We start from the raw sequence: 22,613 nt of genomic DNA on the forward strand, positions 1-22,613 counted from the left end.
TAATGCAGTGAAATCTTATGAACGCTTCTACTTTTTTGTTTCTTTCAACTTATTAATCATGGTTACTTTAAAATCCAAGTCTATACTATCATATTTTAATTTTTCTCCTTTAAAATTTTACCAGATGATCTCTTTACCCAGCAACACAATGAATAAATTACCAATGGCTCACAGAGAACAAATACACAAAATGAAATTAATGCATCTTAATTCTTTGTCATACCTTCACAAGCTCTTATTTAAAGTGTGGACAATTTTTATTTAATATAATCAATGTGTCACCATGAAAAGAAGTGTATCCCCCAAAATAATAAATTAAAAATAACACATAATACCTTATATGTATATAGCCAATTCAGAAAGCAATACATTGGTTATGGACCTAAAATATTAATCATCTAATAAGTGTTAACAAACATATTCACTGGGTTCCTAATATGTGCAAAATGGTTTAGACACATTATCTCATTGAATATTCTAAATCATTCTAGGAGCTAGGTACTTTGGGGGAAATGTTAAATGCCAGTACCCTGGCAATCTTAAAATCCACGCAGACCACAAAGTAAGGCTTAAACCACAAGAGACCTAATGGCAGAGCATCCTGTGATATTATCAAAACAGGGGAAAATAGAACTACTAAAAGATCGTTTCTCACTCAATTTCTCATCTTGTGAAATGCTGCTATGGGAAATTTTCTCATCTTGAGAAATGCTGCTATGGGAAATTTTCTCATTAGCATCCCTCATTCAGGGGGTTTTCCATCTACTCTTTCACAGTACACTGTAATTGGAACCAAATCCCTGTCATCAAGGTACCCTACCATGTGTGCTGGAGCTCAGGTGGCACCCTAGATTCAGGGTTGTCCCGAAAGGGAAAAGATGAGCTGACACAATTACTGACTTGCTTTTGCTGTCTATTAAGTAATTAACTATCTGAATCTATCTGGGACTTTTTGCTTCTTTACTGGATGACTATCAGCCTAAAGGAAAACTTATAATTTTCTTTTGTTTCTCAGAAAAGGAAGACAAGGGTTAGAGATTAGATATAAAGCAAAGTCTCAAAGGTGTCATAGCTTATACACGGTCTGGTATCTACACCCATGTGCTTCACCATTTCTTCATAGAGTTTTGGCTTGACGTTAACCTATCTAATTATTTATACATGTTGTTGTTCAGTCACTAAGTCATGTCCAACTCTTTGTGACCTCATGGAATGCAGCATACCAGGCTTCCCTGTACTTGACCGTTTGCTCAAATTCATGTCCATTGGGTCACCGATGCTATCTAACCATCTCATCTTACTAAGAATTAACAATCATAGTTACATTGCTTAACATCATCATGGATAACTATATAAAAGATACTCTCTTACACAACTTACTCTTACAGTATCATAGGACCAACAATATGTATATATGAGAAAACAAGTAGTGAATGACAAAGTATACCTTTTCCCCCATAATAACAGGTAGCAAATGATCCAGCAAATTGAATTCAGCCATGAAAATTGTGAAGGTACATTTGAGGAGAGTAACACTTGTATGTCGAGTAGGAATATATTCCTCCAAACAGGCCACTTCCTCAGGATTCAGCATTGTTTCACTTTCATCCTTAGTATCTAAAATGAAATAATAAAAATTCAATGAAAAATTATTTTTAAATAATTTCCTCAGTTAACTAAAAAATTAATTAGTTCTCCAAATTTGAAGATCAAGACCAGCAAACTTTTTCTATAAAGAGCCACAAAGAAAATACTTTAGGTTTTGCGTGTTAGTTTGTCACAATTATTCAATTCTGCCACAGAATTACAAAAGCAGCCACAGACATAACTGAATGAGTATGACTATGTTCCAATAAAATTTTATCTATAAAAAATGAAAATTAGATTTCATATAGTTTTCATGTGTCACAAAATGTCAACCTTATTTGTATTTTTTCCAATATTTGAAATGAAAAACCCATTATCAACTCATGAGCTGTACAAAAAGAGGCAGTAAGTCATAACTGACCAAACCCCTGATCAAGAGCAACTAAACGTCTCCAGCACTACTGACAGACATACACTTGGGAAAATGGTCTGGAAATATATACTAAAGGTAACATACATAATCACTTTACCTAAGTGATCCTACTCTTAAATTCCCAACAGAAATGAATACATATGTTTATCAGAAGGGATGTACTAGAATTTTGGTAGCATCACTACCATAGTAACCAAAAACTAAAAACTAACCAAAAACTCATCATCAGTAAAATGGATAAGTTATGGTATATTCAAAAAAGGGGATACTGAAAGGAAAGGAGAATGAATACCACAAACATAATGTAAACTAAAGTCACAGACAAATGAGTACACACTGTGTGCCTATGGTATTCATGAGTTCTAAAATGTGCCAAAAGATATGCTCCAGGGGTTAAGAATCTGCCTGCCAATGCAGGGAGCATGGGGTGACTCTCTGGTCCAGGAAAATCCCACACGACACAGAGCAATTAAGCCAGTGTGCCACAACTACTAAAGCCTGGATGTCTACACCCTGTGCTCCACAACCACAGAGGCCACTGCAGTCAGATGCCCGCACACCATAACAAGGACTAGCCCTGCTCGCGGCAAGCAGAGAAAGCCAACGTGCAGCAATACAGACCCAGTACAGTCAAAAATAAATTTTAAAAAATTTTTTTAATTAAAAAATAATTATTTTTTAAATAAAATATGCCACAATAAATATAGGATAAGTATGGAGAGTATTTACCCTTGGGGGTCAGAGTAACAATCAAAAGAGGGCAAGGAGTATTCTGCAGTGCTGGTAAGGTTCCATACCCTGAACAGTTAATCATATAGATGTGCCTAAGTTTACAACATCCACAAAATTTTACCCTTAAGATTTTGTGTGCTTTCCAGTACATATATTACATTTAAATGAAATAACTAAAAAAAAGAGTGGAGGAGAACTGCTAATTACTCAGAATGAGAACTGCATGTATGAAGTCAATTAGCAGCAGTTTCTTTACATAGGTCATATTTCTGAAATTATAAACTCCTTCAAATAATTCATTTTACATAAACACGTATATGCACATGTGTATGTATGTGTGTAAATAGCATAATCCAACTGTGGAAGAGACTGCAAATGGCTTTTTTTTAACAAAAAAAAAAAATCTGAATTTTAAGTCAAGTGGATGGACTCCTTCTAGAGAACATATTTTCCAACCTCCCTGGCTGCAGGGTACAAGGACAACTACTAAGTCTGGGTCAATGAGATGACTGAGCCATGTCATTAAATGAAACTACATACCTAATATTTTCTCTTACCCCACTTGATACAGATTAAAATCAGACATTGTAATGCTGGGTCAACATTGAGCATGCAGAAGAGGTGTACCTCAGATGGCAGGAAAACAAGATAGAAGGAATTCTGGGTCTAAGACAACATCATCAAACAGTCACCCTAGTCTCCTGGATTACCTACCAGTGTTGGCCTTAACATGATAAAAATTAATTATATACTGTTTTTTGTGTGAATATTAGTTTTCATTTCTCTAGGTTAAATGCCCAGGAATGCAGTTGCTGGCTACATGGCAGCTGCATGTTAAGTTTTTTAAAAATCTGTCAAACTGTTCTTAGGAGTGGCTGCACCATTTTACATTCTTAGCAGTAATGAATCAGTAATCTAGCCTTCCTCACATCCTCCACAACATTTGGTGTTGACATCATTTTTTGTACATACTATCCTCAGTTCAGCCGCTCAGCAGTGTCCAGCTCTTTGAGACCCCATGTACTGCAGTACGCCAGGCTTCCCTGTCCATAATCAGCTTCCGAAGCCTGCTCAAACTCATGTCCATCGAGGCAGTGATGTCATCCAACCATCTCATCCTCTGTTATCCCCTTTTCCACCTGCCTTCAATCTTTCCCAGCATTAGGGTCTTTTCTAATAAGTCAGCTCTTCACATCAGGTGGCCAAAGTATTGGAGCTTCAGCTTCAGCATCAGTCCTTCCAATGAATATTTAGGGTTTTTTTTTTTTAGGACAGACTGGTTTGATCTCTTTGCCGTCCAAGGTACTCTGAGGAGTCTTCTCCAGCACTACAGTCCAAAAGCATCAATACTTTGGCATTCAGCCTTCTTTATGGTCCAATTCTCACATTCATACATGACTAGTGGAAAAACCATAGCTCTGATCACAGGGAACACTGTCAGCAAAGTAATGTCTCTGCTTTTTAATATGCTGTCTAGTTTGGTCATAGCTTTTCTTCAAAAGAGAAAGTGTCTTTTAAAATTTCATGGCTGCAATCACCATCTGCATCTGATCTTGGAGTCCAAGAAAATAAAGGCTGTCATTATTTCCATGGTTTCCCCACCAACTTGCCATGAAGTGATGGAACCGGATGCCATGATCTTCGTTTTTTTTAATGTTGACTTTTAAACCAGCTTTTTCACTCTCCTCTGTCACTTTCATCAAGAGGCTCTTTAGCTCCTCTTCACGTTCTGCCCTAAGGATGCTGTCATCTGCGTATCTGAGGTTATTGATATTTCTCCCAGCAATCTTGATTCCATCTTGTGCTTCATCCAGCCTGGAATTTCACATGATGTACTCTGCAAAGAACTTAAACAGGGTGAAAATACACAGCTTAGACATTCTCATTTCCAATTTGGAATCAGTCCATTGTTCCATGTCCCATTCTAACTGTTGCTTCTTGACCTGCATACAGATTTCTTCATTTCAGTTCAGTTCAATCGCTCAGTCGTGTCCAACTCCTTGCGACCCCATGAACTGCAGCACGCCAGCCCTCCCCGAGTTCACCAGCTCCCGAAGTTCACCCAAACTCATGTGCATCAAGTTGGTGATTTCTTAGGGGGCAAGTAAGGTGGTCTGGTATACCCATCTCTTGAAGAATTTTCCACAATTTGTTGTGATCCAAACAGTCAAAGCCTTCAGTGTAGTCAATGAAGCAGATGCTTTCCTGGAATTCTCTTTTCTATCATCCAATGGATGTTGGCAATTTGATCTTTGGTTCCTCTGCCTTTCCTAATTCCAGCTTGAACATCTGGAAGTTCTCTGTGTATGTACTGTTGAAGCCCAGTCTGGAGAATTTTGAGCATTACTTTGACTGTGAGATGAGTGCAACTGTGCAGTAGTTTGAACATTCTTTGGCACTGCCTTTTTCTGGGATTGGAATGAAAACTGACCTTTTACAGTCCTGTGGCCACTGCTGAGTTTTCCAAATCTGCTGGCATATGGAGTGCAGCACTTTCCCGGCATATTTTAGGATTTTAAATAGCTTAGCTGGAACGCTATCACCTCCACTAGCTTTGTATATAGTCATGCTTCCTAAGGCCCACTTGACTTCATACTGAAAGGTGTCTGGCTCAAGGTGAGTGATCACACCATGATGGTTACCTGGGTTATTAAGATCTTTCTTTCGTATAGTTCTGTGTATTCCTGACCCCTTTTCTTAATATCTCCTGCTTCTGTTAGGCTCATCCCATTTCTGTCCTTTATTGTGCCCATCTCTACATGAAATGTTCCCTTGGTATCTCGAATTTTCTTGAAGAGATCTCTAGTCTTTCCCATTCTACTGTTTTCCTCTGTTTCTTTGCACTGATCATTTAGAAAGGTTTTCTTATCACTCCTTGCCATTCTTTGGAACTCTGCATTCAGATGGATATATCTTTCCTTTTCTCCTTTGCCTTTTGCTCTTCTACTTTTCTCCGCTATCTGTAAGGCCTCCTCAGACAACCATTTTGCCTTTTTGCATTCATTTTTCTTGGGGATGGTTCTGATCATCACCTCCTGCACAATGTTATGAACCTCAATTCACAGTTCTTCAGGCACTCTATCAGATCCAATCCCTTTAATCTCCTTGTCACTTCGTACTGTACAATCTACTGTACAAATTACAATACAATCGTGATTTGATTTAGGTCATACTTGAATGGTCGAGTGGTTTTCCCTACTTTCTTCAATTTAAGTCTGAATTTGGCAATAAGGAGCTCATGATCTAAGCCACAATCAGCTCCTGGTCTTGCATTTGCTGACTGTATACAGCATCTCCATCTTCCACTGCAAAGAATATAATCAATCTGATTTCGGTACTGACCATCTGGTGATATCCATGTGGAGAGTCTCTTGTGTTATTGGAAAAGGGTGTTTCCTATGATTAGTTCATTCTCTTGGCAAAACTGTTAGTCTTTGCCCGCTTCATTTTGTACTTCAAGACCAAACGTGCCTTTACTCCAGGTAATTCTTGACTTCCTACTTTTGCATTCCAGTTTCCTATGATGAAAAGGACATCTTTTTTTGGTGTTAGTTCTAAAAGGTCTTGTAGGTCTTTAAAGAACAGTTCAACTTCAGCTTCTTCAGGATGAGTGGTTGGGTCAGACTTCGATCACTGTGATACTGAATGGTATCATTCCTAGCACTCATCAGTATGATTGGCATGGAGCACACATTCAAACAAGCTGCAAAAAACGAATTCATGAACATACCAAGCATTTATGGCACTGTGTTATGTGATTTTACAGGCACTAATCTTTGGATGAAGGTTCTATTAGCTCTTATTTTAAATACATCATTTGTATTTGCATGTGTGTGTTAGTCGCTCAGTCGTGTCGTTGCAACCCTCCTCTGTCCATGAAATTTCCCAGGCAGGAATACTGGAGTGGGTTGCCATTTCCTTCTCCAGGGGATCTTCTGGACCCAGGGATCAAACCCAGTCTCCTACATTGCAGGTGAGATGCTTTACCATCTGAGCTACTAGGGAAGTGTCATTCAAATCAACTTGCAAGAGATTCAAAATTAAGCCAAAACAAACCTGGTTTTAGTCTACTATATGGTTCATATTCATGTTCCAAGGCACAAACAACCATTTTTAAAATTCTGTGTACTGCACTGCTGTCCAAGCGAAAATCAAGAGGACCTATTACAAGGCTTTTGGTAGACTTTTCCTGAACTGTTCCCAAATCTTCACTCCTCCCTGAAGAAAAGTCTTGTTGATTTGCAGAACCTACAAGAAGCCAAAATTCATATTAATATTGAAAGCATCAATCAGATATATCAAGTATGTATTTTAACATTACTCTTATCTTTTCAGCTTAGAGCTTAATGCCTTAAGAAAATTCTACATCAGGTGGATACATAGAACCCTGCTGATCTATTTTTCTTTATGCAGAAGAGATGTTATCAACAAAGAAACCAGTTACTTTAAAAAACAATTATTCCTGTTATCTATTTACTGTTATAAGATCTGCCATGAAACTAAAATTCTTGAAAAATTATTCTCAGACATTTAACTGGCCTATACCCAGTAATTCTGCAGACAAAACTATTATGTTGACTGGGAAGTCAGATTCTGGAAGAAGTTGCATTTTACTACTATTTTATCTTAGAAGTTTCACTGAAAAATTGATTGTTTAAAACTACATGTTCAAAGACGACTTGAGAGTTTTATAATGACCATGGAAGTAAACAACAGGTATTACCCACTTTGAACTTTTTCTAGAATAAAATCACTATGGCCATGCTCCAAGGATGGAAGCCAACTTCCTCAATCCCTTATCCAACCATATATCAAAGAGGAACCAAGGGCTGTTTTCTAAAGAAAATCTTGGCTCAACCTATAGGTATTTCCTTTTATCTAGTATGTCCACACTTACATAAAATATAAATTCACTATTTTAAGTGATAACATACAGTAAATTTCAATTCTTGAGTCTTATGTTTATTCAAACAAAAATAGGAAAGCAAAACTTTCTAGCATTTTACTACTTTTAGTTAAACACAAAAATTCTCCATGTACACTTTTTAATAACTTTTTAAAAAGTACATTTCCTTCATTTCAGAAAAAAGAAGTCCAGCTCAGTCTCTAGTTTCAGTACAACATACAAAAAAAAAATTTATTATTTATACATTCTTAACAAGATGACTATATACAAATGGAAATGTCACAAATAAAGTTAATCTTAAAATACATTTTATGATACACATAAATAATATTGAATCACATTACATATTAGGTGAAAATAACATTATCATGAACATAAAAAAGAAATCACTTTCCATAGATAAACCAGGTATTTCCAGAGTTACCTGTTAGGATGAGGCAACTTGAAGATAATCAGAAGGACTCTGGTTGGAAATCAACATAATCTAAAACAAGGCAAATATCCTGCTTTTGAGTCCTGCAGGAGCTTCTAGGCTTCTTTTTAAAACTGACACTTCATAAGAAGACCATTCTTTTAGACATCAGATTGTCTCTAGAACAATGAAGTCTAGAGGATTTTTTTTTTTTCAGATAACGCAACTTGACTACAATGCAGTTTAAATTTAGATGCCAGTCGCTTATCTAAAAGGTAAAACTGTGACTGACTTTCAGCTGCATCTTTTCAGCAAGGTATTTTACTCATGCCTACCTCGTTATGTTTGGTAATTCCAGCCCCCTGAATGTTTGGTATTCTTGTTAAGAGTAAAGATAATACCCAGTTAGCCTAAGGATAACAGAGGACTTGCCAGTCTGTCCATGGAGAATTTTGAGCATTACTTTGCGAACATATGAGATGAATCCAATTCTGAGGTAATTTGAACATTCCTTGGCATTGCCTTTCTTTGGGATTGGAATGAAAACTGACCTTCTCCAGTGCTGTAGCCACTGCTGAGTTTTAAAAATTGGCTGGCATATTGAGTGCAGCACTTTAACAGCATCATCTTTTATGGTTGAAATAGCTCAACTGAATTTTATCACCTCCACTAGCTTTGTATGTAGTGATGATTCCTAAGGCCCACTTGACTTCGCATCCCAGGATGTCTGGCTCTAGGTGAGTTATCACACCATCGTGGTTATCTGGGTCTTGAAGATCTTTTTTGCATAGTTCTTCTGTGTATTCTTGCCACCTCTTCTTAATATCTTCTGCTTCCGTTCTAGGTCCATACCATTTCTGTCCTTTATTGTGCCCATCTTTGCAGGAAATATTCCTTTGGTATCTCTAATTTTCTTGAAGAGATCTCTAGTCTTTCCCATTCTATTGTTTTCCTCTATTTCTTTGCACTAATCACTGAGGAAGGCTTTCCTCTCTCTCCTTGCTCTTCTTTGGAACTCTGCATTCAGATGGGTAAATCTTATCTTTTCTCCTTTGCTTTTCACTTCTCTTCTTTTCTCAGCTATTTGTAAGGCCTCCTCAGACAACAATTTTCCCTTTTTCCATTTCTTTTTCTTAGGGATGGCCTTGATCACTGCCTCCTGTACAATGTCACAAAGCTCCATCCATAGTTCTTCAGGTACTCTATCAGATCTAATCCCTTGAATCTATTTCTCACGTTCACTGTATAATCATAAGGGATTTAAGTCATACCTGAATGTGTCTAGTGGTTTTCCCTACTTTCTTCAATTTAAGTCTGAATTTGGCAATAAGGAGTTCATGATCTGAGCCACAGTCAGCTCCCAGTCTTGTTTTTGCTGACTGTATAGAGCTTCTGCATCTTTGGCTGCAAAGAATATAACCAGATTTCGGTATTGACCATCTAGTGATGTCCATGTGTAGAGTCTTCTCTTATGTTGTTGGAAGAGGGTGTTTGCTATGACCAGTGCGTTCTCTTAGCAAAACTCTGTTAGACTTTGCCCTGCTGCATTCTGTACTCCAAGGCCAAATTTGCCTGTTATTCCAGGTATCTCTTGACTTCCTACTTTTGCATTCCAGTCTCCTATAATGAAAAGGACATCTTTTTTGGGTGTTAGTTCTAGACGGTCTTGTCGGTTTTCATAGAAACATTCACCTTCAGCTTCTTCAGCGTTACTGGTTGGGGCATAGACCTGGGTTACTGTGATATTGAATGGTTTGCCTTGGAAGTGAACAGAGATCATTCTGTCATTTTTGAGATTGCACCCAAGTACTGTATTTCAGACTCTTTTGTTGACTCTGAGGGCTACTTCATTTCTTCTAAAGTGAGAAGAAATTTGTGCTACAGTAGTAGATATAATGGTCATCTGAGTTAAATTCACCCATTCCAGCCCATTTTAGTTCAATCATTCCTAAAATGTCGATGGTTCACTCTTGCCATCTCCTGTTTGACCACTCCCAATTTGCCTTGATTCGTGGACCTAACATTCCAGGTTCCTATGCAACATTGTTCTTTAGAGCATTGAACTTTACTTCCATCACCAGTCACATCCACAGCTGGGTGAGTTTTGCTTTGACTGTCTCTTCTCTGGAGTTATTTCTCCACTGATCTCCCATAGCATATTGGGCACCTACCGACCTAGGGAGTTCACTTTCAACGTCTGATCTTTTTGTCTTTTCATACTGTTCATGGGGTTCTCAAGGCAAGAATACTAAAACGTTTGCCATTCCCTTCTCCAGCGGACCACATTTTATTAGAACTCTCTATCAGGACCCTTCCATCTTGGGTGGCCCTACACAGCATGGCTCATGGTTTCATTCAATTAGCCAAGGCTGTGGTCCATGTGATCAATCTAATTAGTTTTCTGCAATTGTGGTTTTCATTCTGTTAAGGCTAAAAGGCTTATGGAAGCTTCCTGATGGGAGACACTGACTGAGGGGAAAATTGGGTCTTGTTCCGATGGGCAGGGCCATGCTGCGTAAATCTTTAATCCAAGTTTCTGTTGATGGGCAGGGGCTGTGTTGGCCAAACTATGGTGGAAATAATGAAGATAATGAGACCTCCTTCAAAAGGTCCCATGCATGCACTGGCGCACTCAGTGCCCCTGACCCTGCACCAGGCCACGGCCAAGACACGCCTCCACCAGAGACTCCTGGACCCTCATGGGCAAGTCTGGGTCAGGCTCTTGTGGGGTCACTGCTCCTTTCTCCTGGGCCCTGGAGTGCACTAAGTTTTGTTTGTGTCCTCCAAGAGTCTGTTTCCCCAGTCCTGTGTAAGTTCTGGTGGCTCTATGGTGGGGTTAATGGCGACTTCCTCCAAGAGGGCTTATGCCATACCCAGGTCTGCTGCACCCAGGCTCCTGCCCCTGGGGCAGGCCACTGCTGACCCATACCTCCACAGGAGACAGTCAAACACTCAAAGGCAGGTCTGGCTCAGTGTCTGTGGAGTTTCCTAGTGCACATAAGATTTTGTATGAGCCCTCCAATCATCTCTGGTGGATATGGGGTTTGATTCTAAATGCCATTTCACCTCTCCTTGTTGAGGCTTCTCCTTTGCCCTTGGAAGTGGGGTATATTTTTTTGGTGGGATCCAACATTCTCCTCAGAGAAGGCAATGGCAACCTACTCCAGTACTCTTGTCTGCAAAATACCATGGACAGAGGAGCCTGGTAGGCTGCAGTCCACGGGGTCACTAGGAGTTGGACACGACTGAGCAACTTCATTTTCATTTTTCATTTTCATGCATTGGAGAAGGAAATGGCAACCCACTCCAGTGTTCTTGCCTGGAAAATCCCAGGGACAAGGGAGCCTGGTGGGCTGCCGTCTATGGGGTCACACAGAGTTGGACACAACTGAAGTGACTTAGCAGCAGCAACAACATTCTCCTGTCAATGGTTGTTCAGCAGCGAGTTGTAATTTTGGAGTTCTTGCAGGAGAAGATGAATACACGTCCTTCTATTCCATCTTCTCATCTCAGGTGTGAAAGTGAAAGTCACTTAGTCGTGTCTGACTCTGAGACCCCGTGGACTATATAGTCCATGGAATTCTCCAGGCCAGAATGCTGGAATGGGTAGCCTTTCCCTTCTCCACAGGATCTTCCCAACCCAAGGATTGAACCTAGGTCTCCTGCACTGCAGACAGATTCTTTACCATCTGAGCCACAAGGGAAGCCAAATTTGAATTACAGAAACAAATTAATATCAAGTCTCAACAAATCAGGAATTTAGATAAAATATTTCTCTGAAGAATTCAAAATTAACCTCTTGAGAATTCAAAATATTTTCCTTTAGGTTTATAAATACTAAAAATTCCACAAATTTCCTGCTTCAAGTAATCCAAGAAAGAAGAAAATCTGAACAGAGCAGGGACAAATGCAAGCTGTAGAGTTAAACTAGCTGGGTTCAAATCCCACATATATGCTGTGTGATCTTGGCCAAGTTATGAAATCTGTATAGGACTGGCTTTTTCCTCATCTGGAAAATGGGGATATTGGTATCTACCTTACAGGGTTATTACAAAGATTAAATAAACTAATATACGTAAAAACATCTAGAAGAGTGCCTTCCATTTAAAACCATTCAACAAATACTAGCTATTATTATCACCATCACTATATTATAAATGAATATAGATTCACAATGAGGAAAAAAAACATGAAAGCAGCTACCAAAAAGCAGGCAACAAATAAATGCACAAATTGTTGGGTGAATGAAAGAACATATTTTTAATGTACATGTGACATTCACAAGTTAAATTAACAGTGGATTTTTTATTATTTTTTCTCAAAAATATTATCTGCTCACACACCTAAGAAAGTGTGTAAGCAGTGAACCAAAACGACGACCACAAATCTGAGAACAGCAGTTTCCTACAGTGAGGGAAGGAGAAGACCTGGTAGAAGAGGAACACACAGGGTGCTCGCAACACTGGCATCATCCTGTTACTCGGCTCATGCGGAAACACACAGGTGCTTATATTTCTTTGCTATTCTGTACACAAGCGTACAGAACCTTTCTGTTTGTATGTTATGATTTAAAACTTTGTTTAAAAAGTTAAAGATTAAGATATACAACAATGCATAGTATTCACAGGAATGAAGTAAATGAATAATTCAAAAGTTAACAAACTACCAGCATGTCACTCAGAAAATAAATATGCATCCTAAGTAAATATAAAATCATGTGTCAATCTTTTAAAAACTTTAGAAGCAAATATATACAAATAAAACTTTCAGTGTGAGGTTTCCTTTACTTGAAAGGCAGACTACCTCAAACTTCGCCTCCTCAGATAATACCAAAGACACAGCACCTGCAGAAGACACCACACTAAACAGGAAGACACCTACCAGCTTACTTTTGGCAACTACAATACAATAGAAGTTTGCCAACCTCTTAGAATAGAGACTTTGGAATTGCACTTTCTTATACAATTATCCCTTGCTTTTCAAAAGTTAGCTTTAGGCCATTTTTCTTTTACAGAAGATCTACATTAATACCTGTTCCCCTAATCAAAAGAAATCTGAAGAGAATTTTTACTTCTACATAAAAAGGTGAAAATAGCATTCACCATTTGTCTCACAGTGAAGCATTTCACAGGCAGCCCCAGCATGGAGAGGGGGCTCCAGCAAGCTCCTTCCCCAGGAACTACATCATTCAGAATCTCAGTATCAAGCCACCATAGCTGTGAACTGTGTCTCTGAGCATCTGAGCTTTATCTCCATTTATTCTGTGCATCCATTAACAAGGTCTGCAGTTAGGTAACTGCTTCTTCCTTTTATACCATTTTGGATTACCAGTGGTTTCATACCAATGCTGTAGTGGAAGAAACCTGAAACATCTCTACCAATGTCCACGGGTACCTCAAAACACATCCTTTCCTCCAAAAATCTTCCTTTTTTGTCTCTATCTTCTGTAATGATTATCACTATCTACCAAGTAACTCAAGACCAAACTGGGTCAACTATTTGAATTTTATTTTTAAGTAAACCAATGCGAAAGCAGTGAGGATTTTAAGCACAGAATTAAACCAGTCTGACTGCAGTATGGATCATAGGAGGGCAAGAGTGGAAAGAGAAAGCCAGTGAAAAAGCTGCTAGAATCTAGAGATAATAAAAGAATGGATGAGAGCATTAATGGTAGAACTTAGGAAAAGATAGATTCAAGAGAGATTCTATAGATAAGATGTGATTAAATGTTCTGAAGGGTTGGATGTTAGGAGAGAAAGTGTGATGGATGATTCTCAGATTTCTGGCTTGCACAACTAAAAGAGAGCAGGTAAATATTCTAATAAGAAAACCATGAAAATGGGTTTCCCAGGTGGCGCACTGGTAAAGAATCTGCCCGCCAATGCAGGGGACACAAGAGATGTGGGTTCAATCCCCGGGTCGGGACGGTCTCCTGGAGTAGGAAATGGCAACCCTCTCCAGTATTCTTGACTGCAAAGTTCCACGGACAGAGCCTGGAGGGCTACAATCCATACGGTCACAAAGAGTCAGACACGACTGAGCATGCAAGAGCAACAGAACCATGAAAACAGGGGAAAAGTAGTAGGTGGATGTGTGTGTGCATGTTAGTCACTCAATCACATCCAACTCGTAATCCCATTGACTGTGGACATGAGGGTATCAAGGATTCAATTTTGACATTCAATTCTGAGATATTTATGAGACACAGAAGTGAAAGTGTCAATTGTGCATGGCATATATTTAATTCTACATTTTAAAGAGTAAGTATGGACCAAAAATACAAATATGGGCTTCAACAACATATAGAAGGTACCCAAATCCATGAAAAAGAATCAGATTACTTCAGGAAGAGTTTAAGGAAAGAAGTGAATCCAAGATCTGACCAATGAGAACGCCAACATTTAGAAATCCATTTTGAAAAGAGGAAGCAGAAAATTACTGCTCTTGCCTTCTGTTTTCATCTAACAAAACTTAACAATCCTTCAAGATCAACTCCTCTACAAAGTCTTCTCACCTAGACCTCTTTTAGCTGTCTGTTTATATTACTATCTCTAACATGCTATATTCAAATCATTTATTTAAGTGCATAAATACTACTTATTGCTTTCTTGAGAAAGGCACTGCTCTTCTTTGCATTCATAATATCTAATTCATCATCTAACACATAGAAATCATGTACTAAAATATGAAAAATTAACAAAATATGGAGACCCTATTTCGACTAAGTTTTCAATATGACAAATAGAATAATAAGCACAACATAGTACAGTTAAATTTCTGAAATCATTTGATTGTTAATATAATGAATGAAACATAATAAGACTTTGTCCATAATTTCTAGAAAAAGATATTTCTACTTTTGTTTGCAACAACCAGCTCTTTTTTTAATAAAAGGATCTATTTAACCTCCAAAATGTACTTAAATACAGAAAAGGAAATGTTCATGCTCTTTGACAACATGAAATTTGATGTATCGAAATTTTTAATATGTGGTACATATTAAAAACTAATTCTAGTTAATAATACAAAATATAGTATTTTCAATCAGCACAAAGAAAGGACTAAAAATGTTAAGAATCTATGAAAATTCTAACATGACATTAAATTATTCCCCAAAGTAACAAAAGATAACTCTGATGTTACAGAGTGCAATTAGTCCAGGACCAATTGATGCTAAAGAAGTCCTATTTCTGTTGGTCAAGCAAAGGCAAACATAAAGGAAAGAAACCAGTACCTTTGCCAGTGGTATTCTCCATTGTATACAGGTAATCCATGTAAAATGCCCCGAACCTTTGCATTCCAGCTATCTCAGTATATGTCTCCTGCCAACAAAGCAAAGCGAACAGAACACACATTGTATAGAACAGACTACTCGGTTAAAAACCTGACAGGTCAAGAATCAGACATACATCCTTATGGAGAACATGTACCAACTCAAAAGATTACCAAAACAGAAAGAAGAACAGCGGTTACCCAAAGAATTCACTTCTAAAAAAGGCAGTATTACCTCTATTGTAGACCACACAAAAGGACATCTATAATTCTACTAGACAATTTCAGCACTTTGTCAACAATGTCTGGTTAATGAATACCTACAATGGAGCAGGGCAGTATGGTCTTAACCTTTATCACCATCACAAAACTGTCTAATATATACTCTCAAATAGAGTCAATCGTTAATATTTCAGTACACTTATATGAAACAGTTCAAACACTAAAAAATACTAAAATATCTTTAAATGTATGTTAATTATGCAGGTCAAAATTAAATACTTTACTTTCAACTATAAAATTAAGTCTGTAGAAACTGTAATTACTACATTAATTCTTGGTACATTTTTTGAATTTTAAATGTATTTCATAAAAACTACATTAATATAATCTTATATGAAAAATTCAAATAAGACTAAGACAAACAAACAGTAAAATGTGAAATTATTCACATCTTTTCATTAATCCCATACTTCAAAAGTAACTGAAATGAAAAGAAATAATTCTACATCTTTCCGCCATGACTATTTTAACAGTAGGGAATGGATAAATAAACTAATAGATACAGAAGCTGTACAAAAATATTCTAGATGTTTGAATAAACAACTAGCATTCAGAACAGATTACTGGGAAAGAAACATGGCAAGCACAAGGATTCCACCCCAGCACAACCTAGAATTCAGCTCAAAAATACATGCTCTGACCTTATGAGTAGCTGCATCCAAGATAAATTCTGCACGAGTACCATTATTTTCTGGGCTTCGGTAATCAAACAATGAATTTGTGAGGTATGTCAAACCTTTTATACTCAAATTTTCACCACAAACGAAGAAACAGGCTTCCTGAAAATAAATGCAAAATTTTTGAACAGGAGGAAAATTGTTAAAGAAAATAAAACGTTGGTTTTGTAACACCAATTCAGTAGTCAACAGAAATTATTACAACTTGAAGTTCTATAAAAAGGCAAGGAATGCTGTCTCCATCTTCACTGCCTATTTTGGCAAAGAACATTTTAACAAACCAAAGAGGAACTCCAAGTAGCTGCCATAAACAAGAAAGAAGAAACATTTATGAATTGGAAAGAATTTGGAACTACTGTCCAGGTGTTAAGTACTACCAACTTTCTCAATTCCCCTGAGCTCTATAATTTCTTACAGGGGAAAACAGTAAAGCTCCCCTCTGAAGCCACAGATATATGCAGGCTCACAGACTTTTTTGGTATAGTTAAACACTTCAATAAGCACCTCATTATCCCTGCATTCTATCCAAAAAAAAAAAAAAAAAAAGGAGAAATGGGGAGATTTTGACTTACGGTTTCACTTCTATTCATATTCTCTTCAAAATCTTTAACACCCATAATTCCTTTAAGGCACGTGGCTCTGCAACCTACAAAACCAATCTGGCAATCAAAGAAAGGCTCTCCCATCATAAGGGCCTATAGAAGGAAAAGAAGGATTATGAACTTGAATTTCAACAAAAATATTACAGGCTTTCCTTGTAGAATTTCTAAATCAGCTGAGACATCTTTAGGATTATGACCTTTCCAAATTTATTCTCCTCAGATTACAAACCTGATTAAAAAAAGAAGCATCTAATTTGTCTCTGTATCCTGAAACCTTTGTATCCTCAATGACTGGCACTTGAAGAAAATTAATCCACACATAGCTATGAGCACACACAAGTCAAATGAAAAAATGAAAGAATAAACTAATGTTGCATATTCCAGTAAAATCTTCAGTAAAGAATATTTTTTTCAGTCAATACTACTGATCACCAAAATAGAAATACAAAGCTATATAATTTTAAATATACAATTTATGATTTAAAAAACCTGTATTTATAAAATATTAACCTTAAAGACCATTCCAAAGATTTCTGAAAGTACATTCAATGTTGATGGATTACCTCAACGGTAGTTCCTTCTTGTTCCCAACATAATACTTCTTTAGATTTTACTTTTTGAGGGCTGTAATAACTACTCTCGGCTTGCATTTCAGTAAGCTATGAAACAATATAAGAAGATTAAGTAAGTCAAATTAGTATTAAATGGCAATAAACTGTCATTATTATGATGAATTGATGGAAATAAGGCCAATTTTAAGATTCGGGAAATTTAATTATTAAGCAGGAAAACAGGTGCAACAAAAACAGCTGTAACAGATTATCCATGGTATAAAGGTTGAATATGCTAGTCTACTAAGATCATACAGAGAATATAAATACTTTACTTTTATTTAACTCCTTTTTGTTAATATTACTTAAAAAGGCAAAAGCTATGTAGCTATAATAGTTCCATACTCATAAAATGGTTCATATATTCTGTGAAACATTTATGCATATTTTAACCTCATTCTATCTTTACTAATTTATTCAATCAGCTTTAGTTCAATCATTTCTAAGATTTCTACCAATCTGCACTTTTAAAGAAAGCTGGGAAGAAACAGATTCAACAAAACTTTTTTAGTTCTAGGAGGGAAACAGATCCAAGCGCTTTACTTTCAAAGTATGTAATCTCATGGTATGTGCCACAGACTCACTCAAGCATGCAAATATTTACTGAGTGCCTGCTCCATAACAAGGATTAACCTAGATGCTAACAAAACTATATATATATATATATATATATATACACACACACACACACACATATATATGTATGCATGCTCACTTCCCTGAAACTCACAGCATATTATTTCTACATACTCAAAAATTACATAATTGAAATTATTGTTAAAAGAAATTTTTCTAAACACCATGTGGTACCCTGCTTTGGATCATGTTACAAAAAAAGTCATGAAATTAAAGTCTGTAACTTACTGGTAATACACCAACACTGGCTTCCTAGTTTTGACAAATGCACTGTGATAGTGTAAGATATTAATAATACAGAAAACTGGGCAAGGAATATACGTGAACTCTCTTTACTAAGCATCTTTGAATTTTCCTGTAAATCTAAAACTATTCCAAAATAAAGATATTACTTAAAAAACAAACATATTCTGCTCACATTTACTAATAATTCATGCTTACTAATGACTAATAAAGTCACCTTTATTCTTATGAAATGGATATATTCTTCGAACTTAAATGCAAAATCAAAGATAACATTTTTAAAAAGTACCTTTATGTCATATTGAACTTACTGAACTGAAAAGCTACAATTCTAAGCATGATAACCTCTTGTAAACCTTAGGAATCAATAAATTATTGTCAAATTTTACAACAATAAGTTTTTATATAAGGCTTTATTTCTTGGATGCTCCTAGAACTGGTATACATGATGCTGCTGTTTCAAAGTACAGTTCTATAATCTAAAATGCTTAAGCAAAATTGAATATTTTAGTTGATTGCCGTTCAGCTGGCTACAGTTATTGTAGCAAAAAAGCAATTAATTGATTAAAAGAACTCAAACATTACAAGAACAATTTTCAACATTATTTTTTAAATGCTACGTTTAATTTGGCATGATTTTTGTTGGATTGATATCAACTGTTCAGAATGCTAATGCAGAAACATGACCTTATTTTCTGACCAAACTATGAACCACAGATTAATTCCATACATTCTTCAAACCCAAGCTGAACAATGAATTCTAATGTTTCCTCCTAAATATCAACATATTTCCCTTAGAGAAACAAAAGTGCTTTAAAGATATATTGACTAATGACAAACAACACCCAAAAAGTCTATAAAAGTTTTGTATATAAAATGCCTATTCTGACTGACTCGATTTAATACAATTCTTCTCATCAGTGAAGTTAATAGAAACATTACCAGAATGATTTCAAACTTAAAAGTAAACATGTGAAAGTCACCAGAAAAGACAGTACTTTACTAGCCAATCCTTGGCTTCACTCATAAAATTAAAATAAAAATAACTGTACTTGGATCATCTAAAACTGGCAAGACATCTAGCAACAATTTGCAACAGTTGTTTTTTTGTTATATTTTTAAAGAGTCTGTTCTATCATTTTTATTTTTTTCAGATTGGCCCATATTCCTTTAATTTAAACAAAGCTAAATCAGTGAATTTCAGATGCAAAATTTGTTTCATAAAATTGAGAAATAATAAACAATAGTGTTAAAATAGTAGAGGTAACGTTTACACTATTTATCATTTCTTTCCCAAACTATCCCCCTTCGAAAAAAAAATCTTTTAATTAAGCCATGACTAAACTTCTGTTGAAAATTTCTCTACATTTTGACCTTTGTCAAATGAGAAAATATGGAACAGTTTTAATTAGAAAAATCTTCAAACACTACTTATTTTAAAATATTTTTAATCTACCATCTGCTAGTTATAAATTATACAGCTTTACTACTAATTGAAAAAGCTTATATCAAGCAGTTAAACAATCTAAAGTTAAATTTAAAACATCAAAGCAGAAATGATTTTTCATTGCTACGTTTCCAGTATCTAACAGTTGCCTGGAACAGTACATGTATTACTACTTCTACAGGCTGGACACATGAGTTTATCTTTTTCAGAAACGTACATCCATAGAAAAAATAAATCCACAAAGAGAAATAAAATCAAAGAAAAATAATCTAAAAAAGCATCCCAAAATTTAGAAAAATGCTAAGTTAGATAAGCAGATGGGTAGATGGATAGATGCTGCTGCTGCTGCTGCTGCTGCTGCTGCTGCCGCTAAGATGACTACGTACCAATGCTGACGATGAACTAGACAATTTCCGAGAGCTAGAGATACAACTAGTCTTTTTTCAAGTTACTACTTACTAAGTTTTGCGTACTATCAAAAGAGAATAGCCACTATTTTCTGAAAAGACTAGTATTCCTTCATCTGTCTAATGGACATTTAAGTTGTTTCAACTTTCTTGCCATTGTAAACAGTGCTTTTATGAAGATTCACATACAACTACTTGTTTGAGTTCAAACAAATATTTTTCTTATTAAAACTATTCCATATTTTCTAATTTGACAAAAGTTAAAAAGAACTCAATTCTTTTTACTATATAGCTAGGAGTATAATTGTTTGGTCATTGATAATTCTTCATTTAACCTTTTGAGGAACTGCCAATTTTCCATGGTGACTGCACCATGTTACATTTCCAGCAGTCTTCCCATTTGTTTTAAAATAACTCCAACTAAGATTCCACCAGTGTCAAATCACCGTTCTGGTCAAAATCACCAATAATTTCCACACTGACAAATCTAATGAATTCATTCTCACAGATGACTTACTCAGGCCATTATAAAACATTTATGACACTTAGCTTCCAGACAGGCACTCTATTGGTTTTCCATCTAGATTGTTAGTCACTAATTTTCCAAATCCCTCACTGACTTCTCAAAAGCCAAACTCCTGAAATTCATCACAAGCCGAATCCTCTCACGTGCATATGCTCAGTGGTTTGCAACTCTGTGGGACCCTATGGACTGGAACCCATTAAGCACCTCTGTCCCTGGGATTTCAGATGAGGAGACATGTAATTTTATGAAGCAAGGATAGTTAGACTCCATCTCACATCTACTAAATGTAAAATAAGCTAGATTCTTACTAGAAGTCAAAATTTAAGCATTAAAGTTGAGAGTAAACATTAAAAAAAAAAAAAAGAAAACCTACTTTGAAAGTCACAGTTGCCTTTGTACAATAAAATCCTATAGAAACAATAGGATCCTTCAAAGTCTGTGTTTTTTGTTGATGTGTAGTTGATGTAGGATCATTCCCAAGGTAGTCTTCCTCGGCATCATCATAATTCACAATGGCAGGGACAAACGACCAGGCCCATGATACCCATCCCTGTGGCTGGTCGTCCTCTTGCTGTGAATACAGCTCTTGGCCTTTGTACTGAGCAGAATACTGCGTATCGATTCGTGTTTCATCTTCAGCACCTATCAAAGTAAAGTCGTAGTAAATAAAGAGAATTAAAACAAAAGAACAATTAGGAATTTAAATAATAAAATGTTTCTCACACGTGATTCTTTCTACATATAAAGCATGAACAAATTATATACTGGTTATTATTATTTGAAACCAATAATTTAGCATTACCACTTTCAAGTTTCTATGCATTATACTGGATCAATCTCCTTTAATACAGTGTTACACGGTGAGTAGTTTATTATATACTTTTGATAAATTTTAATAAATACAAAGAATAAATTCACTCTTTAGGGCTTCATTCACTAATTTAAACAACAACAACATAATACTTACCTCCCAAAAATAAAGCTAAGGTGCTGAAAAAATGACTGTTCTTAGACCAACATTTGAATTATAGGAGTCCCGGAAGAAGAAGACAGAAAGAAAGATCAGGAGAAAATCCTTGAGGAGATAATAGTTGAAAACTTCCCTAAAATGGGGAAGGAAATAATCACCCAAGTCCAAGAAACACAGAGAGTTCCAAATAGGATCAACCCAAGGTGAAACACCCCAAGACACATATTAATCAAATTAACAAAGATCAAACACAAAGAACAAGTATTAAAAGCAGCAAGGGAAAAACAACAAATAACACACAAGGGGATTCCCATAAGGATAACAGCTGATCTTTCAATAGAAACTCTTCAGGCCAGGAGGGAATGGCAAGACATACTTAAAGTGATGAAAGACAATAACCTACAGCCCAGATTACTGTACCCAGCAAGGATCTCATTCAAATATGAAGGAGAAATCAAAAGCTTTACAGACAAGCAAAAGCTGAGAGAATTCAGCACCACCAAACCAGCTCTCCAACAAATTCTAAAGGATATTCTCTAGACAGGAAACACAAAAAGGGTGTATAAACCCGAACCCAAAACAATAAAGTAAATGGTAACAGGATCATACTTATCAATAATTACCTTAAACGTAAATGGGTTGAACGCCCCAACCAAAAGGCAAAGACTGGCCGAATGGATACAAAAACAAGACCCCTCTATATGCTGCTTACAAGAGACCCACCTCAAAACAAGGGACACATACAGACTGAAAGTGAAGGGCTGGAAAAAGATATACCACGCAAATAGAGACCAAAAGAAAGCAGGAGTGGCAATACTCATATCCGATAAAATAGACTTTAAAACAAAGGCTGTGAAAAGAGACAAAGAA

At 36.3% G+C, this 22,613-nt stretch overlaps 1 protein-coding gene across 9 annotated transcripts in view; it reads right to left on the reverse strand.

Moving 5' to 3' along the window:
- The window catches only part of VPS13B (vacuolar protein sorting 13 homolog B), a 787,290-nt gene that overhangs the window by 687,495 nt on the left and 77,182 nt on the right, over positions 1-22,613 (reverse strand). For all 9 annotated transcript variants that reach the window (XM_069600522.1, XM_069600521.1, XM_069600524.1 and 6 more), the window contains exons 8-14: positions 21,147-21,415; positions 17,467-17,562; positions 16,874-16,996; positions 16,266-16,403; positions 15,305-15,392; positions 6,809-7,000; positions 1,448-1,617 (exon numbers count right to left, since the gene is read on the reverse strand). In XM_069600522.1, the coding sequence (XP_069456623.1) occupies positions 1,448-1,617; positions 6,809-7,000; positions 15,305-15,392; positions 16,266-16,403; positions 16,874-16,996; positions 17,467-17,562; positions 21,147-21,415 (1,076 nt within the window). The remainder of the gene's footprint in view (positions 1-1,447; positions 1,618-6,808; positions 7,001-15,304; positions 15,393-16,265; positions 16,404-16,873; positions 16,997-17,466; positions 17,563-21,146; positions 21,416-22,613) is intronic.

This window comes from Ovis canadensis, chromosome 9 (assembly GCF_042477335.2).
Source record: "Ovis canadensis isolate MfBH-ARS-UI-01 breed Bighorn chromosome 9, ARS-UI_OviCan_v2, whole genome shotgun sequence".
Classification (NCBI taxonomy): Eukaryota; Metazoa; Chordata; class Mammalia; order Artiodactyla; family Bovidae; genus Ovis; species Ovis canadensis.